Source organism: Pyxicephalus adspersus, chromosome 8, assembly GCF_032062135.1.
Source record: "Pyxicephalus adspersus chromosome 8, UCB_Pads_2.0, whole genome shotgun sequence".
Classification (NCBI taxonomy): domain Eukaryota; kingdom Metazoa; phylum Chordata; class Amphibia; order Anura; family Pyxicephalidae; genus Pyxicephalus; species Pyxicephalus adspersus.
Window position 1 is genome coordinate 45,134,170 of NC_092865.1, and position 24,843 is coordinate 45,159,012.

Consider the following 24,843-nt stretch of genomic DNA (forward strand, 5'->3'; position numbering starts at 1 on the left):
GTATCCATTTGTATTCCAATGTGTATGGGCACAACGACTGGACAGTGACACCTCTGAACACAAGACGAGGTGATATTCCCCAGCTTTCAGCTGCATTTGTGCAATGACACAGACGCAGCTATCATTATCAGATAAAATAATAATTTAAAAAATCCTATTTAGAAGTATTGGGAAGGCCGCTCCTGTCAGTCCCATTTGGATCAATCATGTGACTGATGCAAAGGGAATCCCCCATATGCAACACCCACGGCGGCCAATCAGCACCTTGTTTTCATTGATATAAAATGGAATTGATAACTGAAAGGGAGATTTTGATTGGCTGTTTTGGACAATTAAATAGATCTTTCATGTACATCCATGGCAGGCCTGCTACATTTAAAAGCCCCTCTACCCCCGGCAATACCACGCCAGGGACATGGAAACAGACACATGATGGTGATGCCGGATGGAACTGCACACAGACAACATAAATCTGTGAGAGCAACAGGATGATGGTGATAGAAATATGACAGCAGGAAGGAGGCTCCATGTCTGCCATGAAGAGGAAGATTTTGCTGCAACAGTGCAGGAAGGGTTAAATGACACCCCCCTCCCAGCACACACTGTGTCCCCCTGTCTCCATGTCACACATCCCAGATTGCAGGTCCTGCCGAGTGCTGTGTGTACAGGGGGCAAGGTGTGCAGTGTGTACAGGAGATGAGATGTAAAGATTCTTCTTACCTCTCCTGTCTCTGCCTCCTCTCCGCTCTGTGCAGCAATGAGACATCCAAAAAGAAGGAAAATATAAACCTCCCACGTACTCAGCACAACCATCCCCTGCGCACACACACATCACACACTCTGCAGGAAAGCTAAACACTGCACACACGCAATACACATATAGAACACATAGATTGTGCATGCCGCACACACACGCAACACTCATATAGAATACATAGATTGTGCACGCTGCACACACACGATACACATATAGAATACATGGATTGTGCACACCGCAAACATGTGATACACATATAGATTACATAGATTATACAAACCGCACACACGTGATATACATAAAGAAAACAATGAGACAAATATAGAATACATAGATTGTGCACACCGCGCACACATGAGACATATATAGAATACATAGATTGTGCACACTGCGCACACACGACACACATATAGAACACATGGATTGTGCATGGAACACACAAAGGTTATGCAAACCAGACACACATAACACATTATATACTGTACACATCATATATACTGTAGGCACATACCACACACTGCATACACCACAACACACACATACATACATACAGTATTCAAGCTGTACACAAACCACACACTTTGCATGAAACAAATACACACACACACACAATGATAACACATTACAGGAGCCTTGCACTCTGCATGCTCCTTTTCTCACACTATGCAATAGGATGTCCTGGTCACAGCCTTGACCTCTAGGGAAGCAGCTCCCTAGCTTGGTCAAGGACACACTACTGTGCAGGAGGCCAATATGAGTGCTCGTTCAGGTACTCACACTAGCTGCCTTGTAATAAATAATGAAGAATAAACAACATTTATTGCATATCTGCATGGAGTTCAGAATTTATAACGCAGTTTTGGGGCTTCATGTAAAATGCGTCATCGTCTGGTCACGTCTGTTCTTCTACCACAAATCTGCTTCATCAGATCAGACCACCGCTGTGTCACACTGATTGTCTTCTGCCCCGTAATGTTTCCTCATTTGACCCCCCCACCCTCCCTGATAGCTGTCAGCCCTTCAGTCCAGGAGCCTCCACGTTATAGATCACTCGGAGATTCAGGATATTGAGGTGCAACCTCACCAAAATTCACCAGATGCGGCTGGATGGAAGATGCCTATGAAATATGCATACGCAGGGGCCACACCGTTATTTATGTGCAGAGGGGTAATAAATATTTCATAAATATCCCTCACTTCAGGAGTGATGAGGGCGCCCCATCGGAAAAAAATGACAAAACACAGTGTCTGACCTCGTTCTGTGATCCCCCCCAGGAGAGAGGCTTTGTGCCAGAACATCGGTGACATTGTGTACAATCTTCATCCAACACAGCAAGATTTACCTATCCCCTGAAATCTCTCAATCTATCCCCCCCACCCCCCTCTCCAAATGTGTGCTCACCATGGGGCTTCCATGACATCCATTAATGTAACTATATAGATTGCTCTGGGTGACAACGCAGGTACACAACTCTTTCATGGAATGAAGTCCATACAGGATGTCTATAATCTACAAGCAGACCTGGATGTACAGTTTGATTGGGAAGTGGAAAATGACATTTATTATTGAGACATGTAAACTTATGCACTTGGGGATGCATGCTTCATAATGTCTAGAGGGAATACATTTGGGTCAGTAATTGAGTATCTGTGGGTTATGGTAGATCATTGACTTAATAATAGCATGCAAAGTACTTTCTTGTAATAAAAGAGGAATAGACTGCAGAGACATTATCCTGCCCCTGTACAAAGCATTGGTCAGACCACACCTGGAATATGCAGTCCAGTTTTGGGCACCAGTTCACAAAAAGGTTATTGTGGAATTGGAGAGAGGCAGAGAAGGGCAACTAAACCAATTAAAGGAATGGAGGAGCTATGAGGAGAGATTAGCTGAACTGAATCTATTCTCCCTTGAGAAGAGACGTTTAAGGGGGGATATGATCACCCTGGATAAATATATAAATGGTCCATATAGAGAACTCTCTTCCCAAGTATTCACTTTGAGATCACAAAGAACAGGAGGGCACTCTTTGCGTCTGGAGGAAAAGAAGTTTAGGCTCTGGATAAGGAAAGGATTCTTCACTGTAAGGTCTCAAAATGTGGAATAGGCTCCCTGAGGAAGTAGTTTCAGCAAGTTCTATAGATTGCTTTAAGAAAAAGCTGGATGAATTTTTTGCACAGAATATAACTGGGGATTAAAGCTTTAAAGTAAAGATAACAGGGACTGCTGATCCAGGGAACATCTGATTGCCAGCATGGAAACAGGAAGGATTTTTTCCTGTTGGGGCAAATTTTACCAGAGTTTTTTTGCCTTCCTCTGGATCAACCATGTTCATAGGATCTTGGAAATGTGTATTGAACTTGATGGACTTAAGTCTTTTTTTCAACTTGACTTACAATGTAATTGAAAGGCAGGGACAGAGCGTTGTCACCCCATATCAGAAAGTCCCTGAACAAAGACCCTCATGGTAAGATCAACAGGGACTTGTTCAATAAAAGTCAATTCACAAAAGTCGCCAGGATAAGGATATGTATTTTCAAAAGACTAACAGTGCTTCTCAGCACTGTCTAATGAGATTTGAAAATTATAGTCACATGCCTTAAGATCCTTACCCTTGTGTGAAAGGTTTGTCAAATGAGTCCATGAATCTGTTAACGGTTCTGTAGGATTTTAGTGATTGGGTGGACATCTGACCACCATAAAATGAATGATTGCTTTTTTAGATTGTATACAGACTCGGGGCTCTCAGAATGACCCCTGGGGGTAGGCATTTGCCAGATCCCAGGCCCAATCTAGGGGCACTCCATGGTCTGTGAGGGTGTCAGGATCGGAAGCCACCTATAGTGATCCCAGCAGCCTTCATAGTGATACACTGGCTTCCTTTTAATTGAGTTTCTTCCTTCATGGAGCGTCTTGTAGATCTTCCCATACATTCGGCGTATTTCTCTGCCGCTCCTCTCCTCAGGTACTGCACTGTTAGATTGTTTAGCGGTGCAGTTCCATACGGCCTCATCTCCTCCCCCCTTGCGGGGCATCTTTTTACATGATATCCCTACAGACTCTGATTTAACACAAGGGCACAGTGGAGAGGAGGGATTTCCTGGCCAGCTGCACTCCTGTCCCAGCTCTTCCTGAGGTGGGGGGACAGTGACGACACTTGGGGCCCATTCACATTTCCCCTGTGTATTGCATTACAATGTGTTGTGTCCAAGCAGCCCATTCATGCAAAAAATGCAACATTCGCTCCTAGTGCAGTACAGTAGTGTGGTATTGCGTGTTGTCGGCATCAGAGCTGCGTTGCTTTCATGTGTAGAAGTGCATTTAGAATGAATTGTGTTGAATGTAAAGGTGTTGATGGGCCCCAAGCTATCACCCAGGAGGTTATCACCAGGATTGGACCTGATTTATTAAAGCTCCCCAAGGCTAGAGAGGGTTCACTTTAATCAGTGAAGCTGGGTGATCCATAAAACCTGGAATGGTTTTCATATGCTATGCAAATGGTTTGAATCCTGGATCAGATCCATTCCTAGATTGCTGGAAACCCCCAGCTTCACCGATGAAAGTGTATCCTCTGCAGCCTTGGAGAGCTTTAATAAATCAGGTTAATTGGGTCAATATGTATTTGTAAGGTCACTCATGTTGTAGGGTGACAATGTTCTGCCACACATTTCACAGACACAACCCATGTTGTCACCCCCTGAAAAATCCAGACAACCATCCACTTGAGTCCATATAGACAGGAAATGGCTGCAGGGGATGCACAGAAGTGAGATGGGAAAAAGGTGAAAAAAAATGTAAAAATGAAGAATTTAATTAATACAATCGCTTGATACACAGAGCAAAGGATATGTCATTTATCTGATGCCCATTATGGGTGGGGTGAACACGTAATCAGTGAGGGTGTCAGATTCTCATGAAATCAATAGAAAAATATATTTGCATTACTGCAATACAATGCAGCTTCTATGGCGGCTTCCCACACGGGTCCAGCTTAGCGTTATTCATCACTCTGTGTGTGTGTGGGAGGTCAGGAATTGTGTGATTCCCGTGATGGGAATGACATTGGACATATGACGGTTCCCGGGAAGTTGGCAGGTTTCCAATAATGCTGTTTATGTGTTGGGTACCCGTATATGCTGCCATTAGGACGATTCTCACCCCAGGGAGGCGGACAGGTTATAGAGACATAGTTGAACCAAATGGGGCGGTGAGGAAAATCTGCACTCTCCTCTCATGTGTCACCATCCACAACTACTGTGACAGCGCCATCTAAAGGACACAAACTACTGGGGGAAATCTCCTTATTATGGGAGGGGCAGAGACACAAACTACCGGCATTAATTTCAGGCTCTTTGTTCCCTATGCCTCAATGTTGTTATTATCATGACAACTTATAACACAATCAATGTATATTCCTTTTGCAACTTTCGGCTGTGGCACTCACCCTCGGTTGCTGACCGTTGCCTTTTTCAGGTGGATGATGCTGGCTGGAAATATTCCCTGTGAAGATAAGATGAGAGGTCAGTAGACTACCACAAGTTGGTGTTCACATATAAAAGCATAACAAGAATGATGACCAGCTTTGGACTTTTACATAATAATTTAATTCTCAACAAGTAGTAAGGGGGCCTTAAGACAAAACCTCACTGATGATCTGCATCTGCTGCCACTGTGGTGCAATTCATCCTCAAATCTGCTCTCCCCTTTTTCCTCTTTGTGATTACAATAGAGATTGGAATGCTGGCAGGATGCCAAATCACTGCTTGGAGGAGGAGCAGAAAGGGCTGGAGAGCTGATGAAGAGACTAATGCTTCTGTTTTGAGTGGAATTAGAAGCTCCATATATAATTTTTAATGTGCAAAAGCTCAGTAATTAAATACAATGATGAAAATATTGCTTACTGTTATGATTTCCCCTAAAAAATGTTGGGGGGGTATTCCCTTTTTGCTCCCGAATGTTTGGTTGGCAAGGTAATCTGACATTTCCCAGGAAACCCAGGAAGTGACTTCAGAGTCCCTGGTTGCTGTAAATCAACTAATCACAGCAGAGGAAATGACCCAGCTGACTTTCACATTGGTCTGATGCCGGTTTTGAGTTTTCTGGTGGCAGATTTGAGCAATGGTCAGATTCCAAAGGATGAGGATGACACCAGGCAGCCAGAGGAGTGATAAGAGCAGCTCCTCCCTGGTGCATCTGATGGGTTTATAAGAATGAACTGGTTGCTGTCCACCAGAAGCTCCCACCTGTTAGTGTATTTGGCCAGTGAGCTGACATTCATATGGGGATCAGTCTGGATAATAAAGCTTGGGTGACGTTTTTAAGTCCCCACCTCCATCACCTTTCTGCTGCCCTGACCACCAGTTGCTGGCTTCTCCACAATCCCCTTATGCCCGTATTAGCACAGGGCTCTGGGGCGCAATGACCCTGACACGTGGGGGCAATACTGCCCACTGCCTAGGGACCCCCAGACTGTGGAAGGGTCACAGAGAAGCCATGCCATCTTTCGATGTGTCTTCGTATTCTATGAGGGGGTCACCTGTCTTTCTGCGCTCAACCCCAAAGTCCTTTCAGAGTTTCTATGGAGATGTGAGGAGAGCGGCAGCAATGGGCAGCATATAATGCCTCCATTGTGTGCCCTCTTCAGACGCTCCCCCCTCCTGCCCACTGTGTGCCCCCCCCAATCACTAATTCTTTTTTTTCTTCCTGTTTTTCTCACACCCCTCTTTACACCAATCCCCCTCCATTGTCACCATAGTCTCTCCCATGGCACAACAGAGACGCCAAGTCCATGTGTGTCCCCCAAAAAGCTGCAGAACTACATGTACCAGCATGTACAGCAGCCTAAGCATTACACTTTCCATGATATCCCACCATTATGGGGGATTAAGAATTACAATTCAACAATCTGCAGGGGCGAATCAGAGTTTATTGTCATTGATACCCCCGCACAGATGACATGAGCAAGAGCTTTGCTTTTTGCATTCATGCAACCAGAATGGGATGAAGCCAGAAATCCCTTTTAATTATCACATTTTTTGCCTGATTCATCAGCCTCCTGCTGAGTGGGATTTGAGGCAAGCTGGGACTTTTAGTTCCTCAACAGGCAGGTGAATGACGTAGCTGCTTGGATAACAATTGCTTTATTTTAGCATTGGATCTCTCATCTGAACAATCTCAGCAGCAGAACTATAGGGAATATTGGCGTTATTTGGTTTATTCCGAACAGAATGAGCCATACTCTGGTTAAGGGGACCCAAATCTGATCAGAAATGTCACACCTAAATAATGAACAGCAGAGATATGGGAAATGCATCTGTTCATAACGACACCTCATACATATTAGCATGCATTAGTTTGTGCTGTGCCCTTTATATTACCATGCATTGTTGTGCCCCTTATATTACCATGCATTGCTGTGTGCTGTGCCCCTTATATTACCATGCATTGCTGTGTGCTGTGCCCCCTACATTACCATGCAATGCTGTGCTCCTTACATTACCATGCATTGCTGTGCCCCTTACATTACCATGCATTTCTGTGCTCCTTACATTATCATGCATTGCTGTGTGCTTTGCCCTTTATATTATCATGCATTGCTGTGTGCTGTGCCCCTTACATTGCCATGCATTGCTGTGCCCCTTATATTACCATGCAAAGTTGTGTGCTGTGCCCTTTACATTACCATGCATTGCTGTGCCCCTTACATTACCATGCATTGCTGTGTGCTTTGCCCCTTATATTACCATGCATTGCTGTGTGCTGTGCCCCTTACAGTACCATGCATTGCTGTGCCCCTTACATTACCATGCATTGCTGTGCTCCTTATATTACCATGCATTGCTGTGTGCTTTGCCCTTTATATTACCATGCATTGCTGTGTGCCATGCCCCTTACAGTACCATGCATTGCTGTGCCCTTTATAAAACCTTCCCCATGGACTCCACTGCCCTTCCCCCAAAAGTGGACTCATTTTGCCAAAATAATTTGATTTGCACAAAATTTTTTTGGGAATGAAACCTTTTCATATATCAGAGATTCCCCGTCAGCTCTAGACATACAACATATAAACACCGACATTATATACAGCCGAGCTGTCGCAAATCACTGGCAGCTCCTATAGGCATGGAAAACACTGCAGCTACTGGAGCCTGAAGGGTTAAATCTCACCCCAGCAGGCGCCCTTGTGCCAGTTTTTCCACTTGGTTTGCCACATTTATGGTCGTCGCCAGGCTCCAGGCGAAGCTGTGAAGTGTGGCTGGAAAGAAAATTAAAACTAAAGGGGAACACGGCGCAAACAGCTAAATGTGCACCAGATGCCTTCAAAAGCATTTGTGTGGTCACCCCATCTCAGTGACCCAATAACAAACTGATCTCTGTTTTCTCAATGTGCTGGTATTTCCTCATGGAGTCTCAGCTCTCTCCCGATTCTGCCTGAACTCTGCCTGCATATTTGAAATGATTGCAATATGTAAATGTCTGATATATTTATTCTCTCAGCCAATAAAACAAGATAATGACCGGTAATTTGTATTGATCTCTAAGTTAGCCATCGGCGTGACCGTATATCCTAATGGGAATTCTTTGCATCCATCACCGCATTCACTAAACTGAGTGAATCATCCCCTACAATTTAATGTTTCACCTTGGCAAGTGAATAGCTTGAATTCCTTTAGTAAATCATATTGATTGTCTCAGATATAATTCCAATTTCCTGTTTGTGGTTCTGTACATCTCTCAGCGATGATCCTCCTGTTTTCAACACCCATTGATGGGGAATTTGCGCTCAGAGCGTCCAAAGTCAGCAGAGATCAGATTGGGTTGTGTTCAGGGGTGAATCTGATTCTGACAAGCGGAGAGAAGTGAATGTGGCAGCCAGATGACAGGTTGGGAGATCATTACATCTGCACCGCGGTCTCTCTGCCTGCCAGCGGCAGGGCGCAATACTGAAGGTCAGCATACCCCCTCATTGCATGGAAAGCATTTATATTGTGCCACCAAGGCGGAAGGACAGAGGTAGTGATAGGGGGAAGGGTTGGGTGAATCTAAGCTGAGGATCGATCAATGCTGCTGATGAGATGAATAATGATCACCTACCTGGCCAGTATCACCTCTGAGGTCATCAGGATCAGCTAAACCCCAGGAGTCAGGTGATTAACAGACAACCAATCCGTCTGTGTCCTGTCTGAGCTTTCTGCCACCTTTACACCCTGCTTTACCCAATTACTGCCCCTGTAATCAATAACTGACCCCCTTTACCCAATAACCACCCTGCTTTACCCAATTACTGCCCGTGTAATCAATAACTGACCCCCTTTACCCCATAACCACCCTGCTTTACCCAATTACTGCCCATGTAATCAATAACTGACCCCCTTTACCCCATAACCTCCCTGCTTTACCCAAATACTGCCCCTGTAATCTATAGCTGTCCTTCTTAACCCCGTAACTGTCTCTGTTTACCCATACCTATTTACCCTGTAAGTGCTTCCTGTAACCAATAACTGCCCCTTTCTACCCTGTGACTGCCCTCCATTACTCCCCAATTGTCCCCCTGTATCCCATATTTTCCCCACCAAACCCCTAAAATTTCCCTCTTTACCCCATAAGAATCTTTTTATCCCATTACTGCTTTATCACCACATAAATATCCCTCTTTATCCCATAATTATCTCTCTTTATCCCATAATTGCCCCCCTTTACTCAATAAATGCCTTTTTTTACCCAGTAACTTCACCCTTTACCCCACAAATACTCCAGTTTTACTCCTCACTCCAAAACTTACCCTTTATACCTCATTACTAACCTGCTGTACCTTGTTAATGCCCCTTTAATTTATATTTGTCCCATTTAAACATTAAGTTTTCCCCCCATAACTGTCAATTTTTACCCCTTAATTGTCCACCCTTACCACATACGTTTTCCTTCATACCCCATAACTTACCCTCTTTACCCCATAACTGCCCCCTTTATCCCACACTTGTCCCATTTACCCCATAAAATTTTCTTTTTCCCTTTTTATTGCCCTCTTTTACCCGTCAAATGTCCACTCTCACCCCATTGTTTCACTCTTTACCCCATAACTTACCCTCTATACCCCATAACTGCCCATTCTACCCCAAACCTGTCTCATTTACCCTATATTATTTCCTTTTTCCCCTGAAAACTGCCCCCTTATACCCCCTGTCAACTTTTACCCCACAATCGTCCACATTTACCACATAACTTTCCACCCCATTACTTCCCTATTAACCCCATACTTATCCCTATGTACCCCATGAGTGTCACAAACTCACAGCCGCATTTCTGCCAATGTCCCCGTTTGGCGATCTCAAGTCCATATGGGGACTCTGCTCTTTAGTGGGGGGAGGGGGTATTTCAGGTCGTTGCAGGAAGTTTTGATGTATTAACAAATCCTTTGTCTCGTTATATCAGTGTCAGATACCAACCAGTTGCTATGGATTTCTATATTAAAGTGTCCGCGTTTCATCTCTCAAAGCTTCTTTGTCCCCAGTGCGGCTTGGAGCTATGCCAGGCGGCTGTGTGGGGTATTTTAGTGCCTGCGGTACAGCACCATTATACTCTGGCAACAGTCAGATTTCTTACATAACAGAAAATTGTTTTTCATTAAAAGGCCGCTACTAATTCTGGGATTTTTACCGAGCAACAGCTAAAAAAAAATGCCCGAAATTTACAGAAAATCCAAAATTTCACCAAATGTATTCCAAACCGCCTCAAAATGTCATCCATGAAATTGCTGCCTGAGGCAATGAATGGAAGGTCAGTGGATCCCTTTTTAAAAAAAAGTGGGCAAGGTGACGCCATCATTCCAGGGAGAAAGTACAGAAATTCACATCAATGCTCCGAGCGCTATGCTACAATGTTTCTTGTAGGATTTGGAGAAATCCTACATATCACAATTATGCTGCAACTACAAGGAAGCATTTCCTCACCCCACCAGTGATCGGACTGTAACTTTGTATCTTTCCAGTCACAGGGTGAGACTGCAGCAGGGGCTTTTCTGTGTCTGACATTTGTGAACACATTGCAGATTACCTTTTCCCCATAGATGGTTGATTTGACTAATCAGAAGCTTTCTGTGTATACAGGTTGGCATTTATTTGGTTCTATTCAAATTCTGATGGTTGAAGAGAATGGGAGAAGAGCCGGACGGACAGAAGCAGCGACAGACATTCAGACAATCTGACATCTGTACAATCTGTGATCTGGCTGCTCTGCAGGGATCTTCCGCCTCCTTAATATAGAATTGCCGCCATCAGCAGCTCCACTCAACTGCTAACAGCCATACAATTATATATGCAAATGTACAGCTGGAGGGGGTGTGGCCTGGTGACTCACAGCTCAGTGCACCCTAACTACTACATGGGGGGGGGGCCCTGGGAAAACCATCAGGGAGGTGACAGATATAGAATAAGGGGGGTGGGTAAGGGTTAGGGGGGCATTAGAGGGGATGGGGCACCAGCAATGTGGCAGAAGCAGTGTGCATCATCTAAATATAACAATCAGCAGTTTAGAGAAGAGGTGCAATGTGCTGTAGAGGTGTAATGTGCTGCTGGGGGGAATGAGCTACAGAGGTGCAATGTGCTGAAGAGGGGTAATGTGCTGCAGAGGTGCAATTAGCTGCAGAGAGGTAATGTGCGGCTTGGGGTAATGCACTGCAGAGGAATAATTGTGCTGCTGGGGGGAATGTGCTTCAGAGGAGTATTGTGCTGCAGAGGTCAAATGCAGATACATAATAAAATAGATATAAACCCAAACTGGGTGACACTTACTTTGCTCAGTGTATTATAAAAATGTTCTTATATCTCTTTATCTAATAAATTATCATAGTTTTAGAATTAGTTATATAACTATATTTTTTCACATGGCTCCCTGGTCATGTGACTCCTCCAGGGGTGTCACACACAGGGTTAAATCCACTCCCTAATTTTTATATTATTAAGTATTGATATACATTGGTATATTCTGTTCGTTATGCATCATCTTCAGGTTCCCCTGCATGGACGTTCAGCACCAAGGACAGCTCCAGGACCAGGACAGAATGCAGCAACCAATCAGGGACAGGAAGTGATCACAGCTTGGCTCTGATTGGATGACAGGCTCTGTATTCCTCTGAACAGAAAATTCTGAATTACTATCTTATTGCAATCTTCACATTTCATGTATTCCACATACAGAAATCCGGGGCTCCATTCCTAGTGCTGCGCTTATAGTATCAGGCAGTGCAGTCATCATTCCTGCTGAACAGCTGCTGAGATAATATCTGCTGAACACATAAAGAATCAATGTGAACGGCCTGCTAGACTGAGAGAAAGGAGCAGTGCAGAACAGTCACCGTGCTGATAGACAGAGGAGTATGTTGTATTGCAGGCTAGTAATAGAAATAATTAGAGCTTTTACTGACTGACCGTTGCAACCCTCAGCTGCTGACATCAATAACATCATGGCATTTAATACTGTAAGCTTTAATTGAGATTATTGATCTAAAAAATGAATAAAGAAGAACCCCACTGATGAAACCCTAAATTTAAGTTATTCCTTATCCCTCCTACAGGCTCATGCAGGAGCAGAGCAGGGATGATGCATTATGGTTTCAGTGGAGGAGGAGCAGCGGCTGGACATGCAGCTCCTATTTCCGCATGTGTATCTGGCAGTGGGAATCACGGGGGACACCCTGAAATTTACTATGCTCAGGCCGGCAGCTCCCCTGAGATTACGATGTGGCTTTTTTATAGTTTTTGTTCAGCGGGGTTCTTCTTTAGGATTTCATCCAGTACCGGGTTGCCATTACCTTTATGTTGGGATTCTTGAATGAGGATCCTCTGTACCAACCTGGAAGATAGAGAACCTGTTAGGGTCTGGGGATAAGAAAGGAGGCGCTATCAGTATTAAACCCTATTAAATAAAGTGGAGCACCATCTGCCCCCACACACACACAAACTCCGGTCCGTGATTCTCATATATGGCTAAGGCAACCCCTGACACTGAGCTGTGATAGGTGGGAAGGGAGGTGGCTCGAAATTCCCCCAATTTCGTTGCCTGCTAATTACCCATCTCTCCCATCTCTTGTAGGGATCTGATCCACAGAGCTTACAATCTAGAGGTAGGTGAGGGGGCTGCTGAGGAGAGAAATGGTGCACACAGGTCTACACAAGAAAATGGTGCACACAAACATGCTTCACAGGTCTGGGTAACACTTCATTATTGTGAGGTTTTAAAAAAAGCCAACTCATTTCAGAGTAAAAAGACCCCCCTCCCCCATCAGGGATGGACGCGACGTAAAGAGTTTTTCTGATGTTTTCCATATAGCCCTGATGAAGAGGCCCTGTGTAACCCCCAGACAGGGTGGCTTTTCCCAGATAGTAAATATATTGTTTCTAGAACAATCCATGAAGAATGGGGGGGTCGTTTTACTCCTAAAATTTGTTATCATCGAGTACTGATGGGGCCCTTGTGTGCCCTCAAATGCACTGCATAAGTAACAAACTATTTCTGTCATATATATCATCTCACCCCATGTCTCAGGTCAGCGTCACCCCATGTTTCTAATAATAGGGGGGCTCTTCGTATCCCCAGATCAGGTTTTTTTTTCACACCAGTTGGCCCCAGTTGAGGATAATCGTGGCTGACAACCAATCAGCAGTGAGATCAGAGTGGCGGAATTGGTTCAGGAAGCATTTTGCACTGAGCGGGTGACAGAAAGTACCTGTCAGGTCCAATATATGGGACAGGGAGATGTAGGGCACAGGGTGTCACCGAGGTGTCCCCAAATGAAAAGAACAGATGAGACATCACCGCCACTACCAGCAGAGGAGGTGACAGCAAAGCCAAGTGACAGCCCTGTAGTAGAGAGAGATGGATAAATTGCTGCAAGGCCACTGAACTGACTGTATAGGCTCTTGAGGTATCCACCAGTAAATCCTTCTATTTCAAGAGGTGCCATAGTACAAGAGCCTGCACAGGCAGAGTCCAACAGGAGGGGCAATAAATATGTTTCAGGGGTCATGTAGAGGGGAAAGCTGACTGTAAATGAATGGAAAATGCAGAATTAGAAACGTCTGCTTCTGATCCGTTTTGGTGGCCCCTCAATAGGACGTCCAATGAGACACAAATTATCTGGACCCCCATGCACATCATCCCATTGGCGTCATTGGGAATTTGTGACTTGCGTTTCCAATGCCCATTACATAGGAATCGTTGTAAGTCGCAGACACTTACCTTCACATTTTTCCAGAATATGGACGGTTTCTCCCAGCTCCAGAGTTAACCCTTGCGGTACAGATCCTCGGAATCCGGATATCACTGAGGGAGAAACAGAAAGAGATATCAGAAAATTGACAATAAAGATTCAGCGTTCTGTATTTTTATCACGTGTGTTGGCGGTGTCAGCGCTCTGTGTGAGCCCCACCTCCCCCTTCACCTCTCTGTGTGACTGCTGGGGGGGGGGGGGGGAAGGGATGTTATAGAAATGTATAGTGGGATCAGTGTGTTACTGTGTGATTACTGTGACAATGTAACGCTCAGTGACACAATGATACAATGTTACTATTTAGTGGAGGCTCTGATCCAAGGACTGACCTGCAATAAGGACTGTCTGTGGCTGGACGATTGCAGTATTTCTGTGCATTTTCTTTTAGTTTTTCATTAGGTGTTGAATCCGATCTCTGGGTAAATATCAAACCTGCACCAGCTGAACACCGACAAACAAAATACCTTTATCACTTACCTGCAGCCCCGGTCACATGACACTCCAGTCCTGCAACTCCACTCTTCTTGTGGGGGCGAAGTCCACATGTCACTGTCTGCCTACAACACTTTCTATTGACTGTCCAGCGGTGGGGTCCTATGAGGATCTGGAAAAGGATCCTCCAGCAGTGATATCAGCCCTGCATGGGCTGGATTATCTGTCCCTGTACATAGAAACTGCCCTGGCAGAGGACCTGGATGGCAAATAGGTAAGGATGTCTTGGTTCACAAAGAAGTAAAAATACGTAGGAGGTGGGATAGAGGGGGGGTCGGAGGGGTTTAATATTTTCCCCAACATCTATCTTTTGGAGTTATTGTGACCCGGGGTCTGTATTTTGGTTTCTGATCCCATGACAGGTCTATATTATGACTGGTGACAGTTCCAAATTATGTGGCCCCCATGTTCTGATCCGTGACACAGCTCCATGTTATGTGAATCAATGAGACTGCTCCATATCATGTGACCCCATGAGACAGCTTCAAATTATGTGCCCCATGAGACAGCTTAATATTATGTAACCCCATGAGACAGCTTTATATTATGTTACCCCATAAGGCAGCTTCATATTCTGATCCAAGACACAGCTCCATGTTATGTGAATCTATGGGACTGCTCCATAACATGTGACCCGTGAGACAGCTTTATATTATGTGACCCCGTGGGACAGCTTCATATTATGTGACCCCAAGAGACAGCTTCATAATATGTGACCCCATGAGACAGCTTTGTATTATGATCAGTGACCCTATAATAACAGTCTGATATTATACGCGGTGGCAGCATGAGACTGCTCTATTATGTGACCCCATGTGACAGTTTTGTATTATGTGACTCCACGAGATAGTTATGTTTTATATTTAATATCTCTATAATGACCCTATAAAACAGACTTGTAATGTGTGGCCCCCCATAAGGCAATTCCTTATTATGATCTGTGACCCCATGATACAGCTCCGTATTTTGTGACCCTATGAGACAGCTCAATACTGTATGGCAGTGACCCCGCTCTGACTTGTCTCCAGTGCTATCAATAACCTGCAATCCACGCTGTTGTCTGCAGGGAGTCTGTACAGCCTTGTAAATGGACTGCGTCAGCTCCATCTCTCTTCCCTGGTGACACACTGACTGCGAGCTCTCTCTTTCTGCTGCAGTACTAACCCCCTCACTGCCAGAGTCCTCACCGACAGGCAGGCAGGAGTGCTGCAACCCCTTGCTGCAACCAGACAGACCCCCAGCAAGACACAAAGAGATGAAACTCTCCCAATTATCATCCTGCACCTGCTACAACCAGAACAACCACCCCATCACCCTTCACCTACTACAGTCAGGACAACCACTCCATCACCCCTCACCTACTAAACCCAGAACCCCCCACCCCCTCATAACCTCCACCTACTACAACCAGGACAAACAACCCATCACCCTTCCCCATTCTACTCCAAGGACAACCCCCCATTACCCTTCTGCTACTCTAACTAGGACAACTACTCCATCAGCCCTCACCTACCAACTACAACCAGAACAACCTCTCATAATCTCTACCTATTACTGCCAGGACAACCCCCCATAACCGCCACATAATACGGCCAGGGCTAACCTCTTATTACCCTACTTGTGCTACCCAGGACAACCACTCCATCACCCCTCACCTATTACACCAAGGACAACCCCATATAACCTCCACCTACTACAAGAAGAACAACCACCTCTACACCCTTCACCTACTACACCCAGGACAACCCTCCCATAACCACCACATAATACAACCAGAACAACGCTTTATAATCTCTACCTACTACAGCCAGGACAATTCCCTCATCATTCTTCATGTATTACAGCCACAAACTCTCCCCACTCCCCAATACCTTTCCCTGCTACAGACAGAACAACCCCCTCATAACCTTCACCTACTACAGCCAGGACAACCACCCCATCACCCTTCACCTCATTAAATAAGCCCATTATAGCCTCCACCTGCTACAGCCAAGACAACCAACTTTAACCAAATTTTCCTATCACCATTAAATCTACCAGGAACACCCCATTACCACCCACCCACTACAGCCAGGACAACCATCCTCCGATCACCCTCCAACAACTACTGGCATGACAACCCCTCCCCTCCTTAACCTTCCATTTATCCTCCATTACACTGCCACCATGCATCTTAAATACTGCCAGGAGACCCTCCCTTCCCTTTATTACTCATTACACCCTCCCCCCCCATCCCTATTATATTTCACCTAATACAACCAGGACTTCCCCTCTACCTACTACCTCCAGGACCCCCTTTATCCCCCTCCATATTGTACTGCACGGTCATCGTCATCCCCATCACCCTCCACCTCTGCTGGGACACCCTGCCCTTATCACCCCACAGCTACTACTATTAGGACACCCTCCTACCTATCCCCCTTCACCTACTACCACCTGGACACCCTCCTACCTTTCCCCCTCCACCTACTACCAACCAGACACCCTCCTACCTATCCACCTCCACCTACTACCAGCCGGACACCCTCCTACCTACCCCCCTCCACCTACTACCACCCGTACACCCTCCTACCTATTACCTTCTACTTACTACTACCCAGACAGCCTCCTACCTTTCACCCTCCACCTAATACCACCCGGACACCCTCCTACCTATTACCCCCCCACCTATTCCCACCTGAACACCCTCCTACCTATCACCCTCTATAACCCTGCACAAACCATCACAAAGACACCCTCCTACCCATCCCCCTCCACCTACTACCACCCAGGCACCCTCCTACCTATCACCTTCCACTTACTACCAACCTGACACCCTTTCACCTATCACCCTACACCTATTAATCCCCTGGACACCTCTTTTCCTCCAACACCATGCACCCACTGCTACTAGCACCCTTGGCCATCATCACTCTGCACATCGTTCTGCCAGGACACCCACCAACCTCTTACCCCTCTCCCCATTATCCTGCAGCAACCAGCACTAGGATGCCCTCCCCCAAACAGTAACACAAAGGTCAGCGTTCTGCATTTATCTGTGCCCCCACCTCTATACACCAGTGACATTTTGTTCCCAGGACTTTGAAGTTTATGTGACACAATTCCATCCACACACCGGCCCCACTGAGGTTTTCCATGGAGACGCAATTTTGTATCCACAGCGAAAGTGTGAAAGTGACAATTTGGAAACAGCCAATACAAATCTTTGCTGCAAACTGGAGAAAGTAAAAGATCCAATTGGTTGCCATGACAATTCTTTAATTTGACAATGGCTTTCAGCTTTCTGTACATTTTGTTCAGGTTGAAGTTTTTACAACATTAGCGCAATGAATGCAGTACAACAATTTCCTAGGAGACTTGTTCATGTTTTGTGTTGTACAAGATGCAGTGATCACCATTATATAACGCCAATATTACCGGTGTGCAGAGGTGAGGACAACAAACAGCAACAATTGTAATTGCAACTCTGACTGATCAGCAATAAAGACCCAACAATGTCCAGGAGGATTCATCCGACCAAAGTGACCGCAATCTGTATTTTCAGAAAACTTTCTTTAAAATTCACTGCATGTTTGCTGCATTTTACTGCTCATTTTGTCCTTTTTTTGCCAGTTAGCTTATTTGGTGTTTTTTTGTTTTCTCTCTAAATCATCACCAGCTTTAGACAAAATGGACAAAAAAAATTGACAGCATTCCAGCTCTCTGCACTCCTGACATTCTGCCAGTGGGGGCCCTGAGGAAATGCCCGGTTTAGCCAAATCTGATTGTCATCATGATATACATAAAGCAATGTTTATATACCAGCCCCTAATATTGGCAGAAGCCATAGCTGTAGAGCTGTAGAGCGGAAATCTCCCATATTAGTATTTTGCTCGGCATTTACAATGGAACATAGGGGAACCCTTGAAATAATTTTCAGGTCTTCAGGGCACCCCTGCTATAATTACTATATTCACAGCTCACAGTATATTAGCAAGGTGGCCAGTGGGAAGAATTCCTCTTACATTGCTGGCCAGTGAGAAGAATGTCATTCTTACAGATAGACATTGGTGCCACTTAAACTGACCTGAGAGGCTCAATCTTCTCATTGCTCAAGGAACCCCCAGCAACCTCTGGAGGAACCCTGGTTGGAAAACCCTGGATTAGATGTTCGATTTGATAAAAACATTGTTGAATAAAATAAGAAAAGGTTAAAACTTTGATCGTTGAAGAGGAACAGTCATTCTTTTTATAAGTTGACCACAAGCAGGAGCAGGAAATGATCGATGGCTGCATAGTTTTGTAACTCATCAGGTGATACAAAGCCAGCAGCGGTGAGGTTCTGAAGGATTTACTATCAAAAATATGTTTGATATCGAATGGCACAAAGCAAGAAAATAATCAATTATTTCCCAAATGATTTTTGATCAAGATATCAATTGTTAGCTGGATCTGATTACGTGCACCTTCATTAAATGCGCACAACAAATGCAAGTCAGCGGATTTCTTTTTCCCGTGTAAGTGACAGATTTGATGTTGCATTTAACCTACTTTGTGTTCTTTTGGAAATGCGCTTGAAGCCCAAGGCAGCCCCCTGAGCTCTGACGCATGTGTTTGAGCTGCGCCGGATAATATGAAAAAAATGTTACAGCAATGCTCGGGTACACAAGCCCCAACTTATACCGCATCCCGTGTTCACTCACACAATGGCGGTGTAATTGTGTCACAGCCGTGGTTTATGGTGGTTGCTAAAGATTCCAGCGCCTTTGTACAATCACCTGCACTCTACTCTTATTTTTTTAGAATTCTTTCAATCTTCCAGAATTGTATCCAGAAAAAATGTCATTTTTAGTCGCTGAATTCGGTGACGTTTTCTGTCTCATCCTTCGCTTTAAATAAATTGTATAATTCAGAGAAAGCTGGTGATTTATCAGAAGCTTGCAGCCAATTTCATGGTGGTACAAAGGCAGAGCTGCGTACAGGAAGGGAACATTCTAAAGACTCAGAGTCGGAGAATTGTGGTGTTCGGAGCCTGTTCATCGCAAGCGTCCTTGGAGAGAGAATTGTGAAGAGCGCAATACACGTGTGCACAAAGACACCCACACAGCCAGCGACACACAGCGGTGCTGCACGGGGGAGAGTCAGGTGCTGCCACCGGGGGCGGAGGAGACAGATTGTTCAGAAAGGGATGGAGAAATAATGTCCACACAGGGAGCTAGGAGGAACCACAGGTCTCAGCATGCACTGACACACTGAAACATATTGATTATACCTACCTGCAGCCCAAATATCTGGTAGTATCTGATAAGTCCCAAAAACATCTGGCAGGTCAGGGAACTGACCGGCTTAAAGTGTATCCAAACTCAAAAAGACCTAAATGTTATATGGTCCAGCTAATCTGTCCTCAGATATGGTGGCTGCATTAGTTTTCTTTATTCAAACGAAGAACATAATACAGAACATACCTGTTGATTCAATTTTTTAAGTTTTGTGAGCTACACAACATTCCTTCCCCATGGAAATCAAAAGAGAGGGAGGTGTATTCTAGTCCATGAGCAGCCCAGAGTGACGGTGCTACTCTTCCACAGATTCATTACAGAGAATCATCATTGTCACCCTCCCTCTGGACAAGATATGTCCTTGTGTTTGCAGAAAAAGTAGCAGCTGCTATCGGGCCCGCAGCCCAGAGGGGTGCAGCTCTGAATGGAAGCATAGGCATTATTTCTGTGCAGGCTGAAAAAGGCTCCATGGTACATGTGTGAGCGTCGTGTTTGCAAGGGCTGCTGTTTGTTACTGGCACAAGGACAAGTCCATAGGAGTTGTAAAAAGCTGCCATGACTCTCATTTGAAGCTGGCAGCACCCTTAAAAGTCACCCTAATTTTGCTTCCTCCATTGACTCCAATGCATTCTGCCTGAATGGTGGAAACCTTAGAGAAATGAAAACTTTCAATTTCACTAATCTCTGCTCTCATTACCTTACAAGGGGGTGTCATCCTTGTATGGGACCCCCCACTGGGTCACCTTTTCTCTCCAACCCCTTAGATAGGGGTGATGAACTGGGTCACCCTAACCATCTGCTGTCCGGATGCAGGCTAGTAGAGGCAACACTTAGTATACACCAGCAGACAACGTCTCCAGAGCACCAGTAGAAGGAGAGGGCATCAGTTCAGGATTTGACTCCAGGTGTGGGAAAGATGCCCCTGTGCTAGGATAGAGAAAATGAAGTGGTAGCGTTTCTGCAGATCTACCCAGCATGCTTTGCTGGACCTGTAATTCCAGGACAGTGGCTGTGATATGTAGGGGCAGAGAGGTGGGGGGAAGTGAACCCCGATACCTGATGGGTGCCACAAGGTGCAGAAAGGGTCACCAAGTTCTCTCCTCCATGGTCTGTACCTGGCTGGGGTCAGCTCATACAGCACAGCATGCAAACATTTTCTGTTCTCCATTTCTAATATTATCAGCATTTCTTCCTGCCATAAGATACATTTTCCCTGATCTCCATTCTCCATATTTCATTTAAAAAAGCATTCCCACCACATATAGCAGAAGCATCACCTTCCTCTGTATATTGTGACAGGACATAAGTCATGCAATGGTCCCCCCCTTTCCCACTATTCATATTGGACATCACCCGCCTATCATCCCTCATTATCCCTCTATAGAAAAGTCAAAGATGGTAATGGGTGATGTCCAACATGAACATTGCCTCACATGTCCTGTCATATCACAACATACAGCAACAGTATAATTTCTCAAAAAAGCTTCACCTTTATTGTTTTTAAAGCTGCCCTTTAGCTCCAGTGAGTGAGTTTGCTTATGATGAGACTAATCTGCTGCATTTCCTCAGTCTCCTCTCTCCCACTGATCAGACTGCAACATTAGTGGAGTACTTCGGTCTATGTGAGAGGTAATAAATACCTGGAGGTGTTACACAAACCTCATACTCATCATGCCGTACCTAACATTAATATTATACAGTATGTATATAGCACCAACATATTACGCAGCGCTGTACAAAGTCCATAGTCATGTCACTAGCTCTCCCTCAAAGGAGCTCACAATCTAATGTCCCTACCATAGTCAAAAGTCCTAATACAGTCAGGGGTAATTTCATGGGTAAGCCATTTAACCTAACAACATGTTTTTGGGATGTGGGAGAAAATCAGTACCTGGAGGAAACCCACGCAAACACGGGGAGAACCTGCAAACTCCATGCAGATAATGTTCTGGCTGTGATTTGAACCTGAGACCCAACGCTGCAAGGGCCAAACTGAGCAACTGTGCTGCAACATGAAAAATATCTGGCACTAGTTCAATTTTAGGATCTTTCTGGCAAATGTCATCCTGGCAATGGCCAGTCCAGGCCTGTGAACATTCCTTCGCTTGTGCATGAGATCTTCAGCCACAGTTATGTTTTTTTTCGCTCTATATCACAGGATAACATCTTGTGTTTCATCCATGCTCCATTTATGGATATTATTCTGTCTAAATGCTCACAGCGACCAAGAGAGCAGTTTCCGGGTAATTTGCCATATTACGCCAAAGTTGTGAGCGTCCGAGACTAGGACAGGTCCCCCATTCGCTCTGCGCACTGGCGCTCTGAGATATGAGTTTTCCATGAATTAAGGTCAGACACAGCCTGGAGTGGGCTGAGGAAGAGAGGGGGGGGGGGGCAGCATTTGGCTGAAGGATTATTTAATGCTGATTTGATTATAACAATCATTTTGTCCAATCCTGCCGAATGCTGCAATGCCACTCTGAGATTTGATTTTTCCATGAATTAAGTTCAGATACAGCCTGGAGTACGCTGATGAACTGGGGAGGGGGGGGGGGGGGGGCAGCATTTGGCTGAAGGATTATTTAATGCTGATTTGATTATAACAATCATTTTGTCCAATCCTGCCGAATGCTGCAATGGAATCTCCCCGGCCTCCCTGACACCCTGATGGGCCCTGCACCAGCGGAGACCCCGGCACCAACATATTATACATCCCAGAGGTTTTTTCTCTGGTTTAATGACCTCCAGTGCTTGCTCAGCAAGTCCACAGCTGTCTGTTAACCAGTTCTAAGCAAGCCGAGTCCCCAAGGGAAAATAAGAGGTTACTTTGGAGAAAATCCTTCAGTCAGCACTTGTGGGCGGTAAGGGTAATAAGACATTGATGTCCTTCATGGGATTCATAGAGCACAATATTGAAGTCAGGAGGTCACCTGCAAGCTTTGACACTACAAGTCTCAGCATGGCCCCGTTAGGTTGGGCATGCTGTTCCCTGTAGGCCCTTGGAGGATGAGGGTTTGCACATTATCATAAGGATGGCGGATTTGGCCCTGTGATATGTGTTGGGGAGTCTGGTGCATTTCCCAGTCCGCCTGTTTTGGGGTCGGACATATTGTTGGCAGCACAAACCAGAATATAAATAAAAATGCGGAGGGGGACAGAGAAATGAAGAGATAAAAGAGGGAGAATGTGTAAGACCTGCACGGGGTGACCTGTAACACTCGGCGTGCTGTAGTACTACAAGTCCCAGCAGGTCACCAATTAGCTGACACAATTATCAGGACATACGGTGGGGGTATCAGTGCACTTTAGCCATCTGTGGAGCTCTTGGTTTGCGCAAAGCTTTCAGCACAGATTAGCCTAATTAGATCCTCTTTACAACAAAGACGCCATCCCTCCCCCACCGTCATCAGGAACTGTCCCAACTCCTTCGATTATTCCCGGGGAACGCTGTGTGTGGACACGGTACAAAAAATATGGCCAATGGCGCACAGGAAGGGCTAACCCAACACTTGTTGCAGTGACAGAAAACTCAAAAAGTTTTCATCCCCCCAGGGGGGTAAAGATGTGACCAAACTGCATCAAAAAGATCAGTGAATTGTCCACAGACAACACTTATATAAATCCTCACCACAAATACCCCACAGCTCAGGATCGCTTTTCATTTACACCCCACAGCTCAGGATCGCTTTTCATTTACACCCCACAGCTCAGTATTGCCCCTCTGTATATACACCCCACAGCTCAGAATAGCCCTCAATGTTCACCCCACAGCTCAGGATTGCCCCTCTCCATGTACACCTGACAGCTCAATGTCGCCCCCCTTTAAAAACACCCCACAGCTCTGTATCACCCCACTCTATAAACACCCTACAGCTCTGTATCACCCCCTCTATAAACACCCCACAGCTCAGTATCGCCCCCTCTATATACCCACAGATCATTATTGCCCCCTCTGTATACACCCCGCAGCTCAGGATTCCTCTTCTCCCTGCAGTCTTCCCCCTGGGACTCTCAGGAAATGTCTCAGGAAGTGTTTGTCTCATCACAAACTCTTTATTAATCTACGTAGGATGAAAAGGAGTTGATTAATCTGCAGCGTCTCATCTTTCAGCAATAATGCAGCAAGCGAGTCATTACTGGCAGACTAATTAGTATGCATTTATGTTAATTAAGAAGATACAAATCCGCATAAAGCCCGCCACTATATCCGGTCACACAGTGTGCAAGACAAGCCGCTTATAACATTCACCGCCTCGCGCACCAATCACCGATCTACTTCTCCAATCATCAGACCCGCTGAGGGCATCCTGGGACTTGTAGTTCCTCAAGGGGCAGAAGGGGGTCACCAACACATGCAAAGAGTCCAAGTCGTTAAGAGGCAAGGGAGGAGAGATAAGCAGGCTTTTAACAGCAGGTTTTTAACGGAGTGTGTTACTTTAATGTGAAGAGTTCAGATCCTGATTCTAACAGAGATCGACTGAATACTAATCAACAATTAATAAACATATACAAACAATTGTGAAAACGTGAAAAAAGTTTACAACCAATTACAGTGATACATTCGTTTTTTTGACTCTGTTCAAACATTACAAAACATGATCTCAGTTTCCTGACGCGTTTCACCAAATGGCTTCTTCAGTGGGTTGTTTTGAGAACGTTAACTAAATGTACAAATCATGAACATAGGAAAAAACAGACAAAACAAAAAAGAAGAGAATATGAAAAGGGGGTTGACTTACATTGGTTTCTGTATTCATTAGCATCTGATTGAATGGTTTACAAAAAATCATAATATGGAATACACACAGTTTAATGACCACTGTATTGTGGTGGATATAAAAACATCTGCAGGTATTTACGCCAATAGCTGCCCCAATAGGGGGAGGGATTCATTTGATGATGACTAAAAATAAAGTAACTAAATTAGTTTGAAATCTTAGGGTGCTGAAGAGATATAGAATAAAAGGTAAGTTTGTGTTCAAGATAATGTTTAAGCCAGATATATGATAATGGGTTACTTACAACCAGAAAAGGGCTTAGATATGGATATTTCAAGGGTGATAAAGAT

The 24,843-nt window shown here is 45.0% G+C and overlaps 1 protein-coding gene across 13 annotated transcripts in view; it reads right to left on the reverse strand.

The window, feature by feature from the left end:
• Positions 1-24,843, reverse strand: part of DOCK3 (dedicator of cytokinesis 3) — an 84,699-nt gene that overhangs the window by 51,271 nt on the left and 8,585 nt on the right. For 9 of the 13 annotated variants that reach the window (XM_072420358.1, XM_072420359.1, XM_072420360.1 and 6 more), the window contains exons 2-5: positions 13,995-14,078; positions 12,568-12,608; positions 5,203-5,258; positions 721-747 (exon numbers count right to left, since the gene is read on the reverse strand). In XM_072420358.1, coding sequence (XP_072276459.1) covers positions 721-747; positions 5,203-5,258; positions 12,568-12,608; positions 13,995-14,078 — 208 coding nt within the window. The remainder of the gene's footprint in view (positions 1-720; positions 748-5,202; positions 5,259-12,567; positions 12,609-13,994; positions 14,079-24,843) is intronic. The other 4 variants (XM_072420357.1, XM_072420366.1, XM_072420365.1 and 1 more) reach the window with 1 other exon arrangement.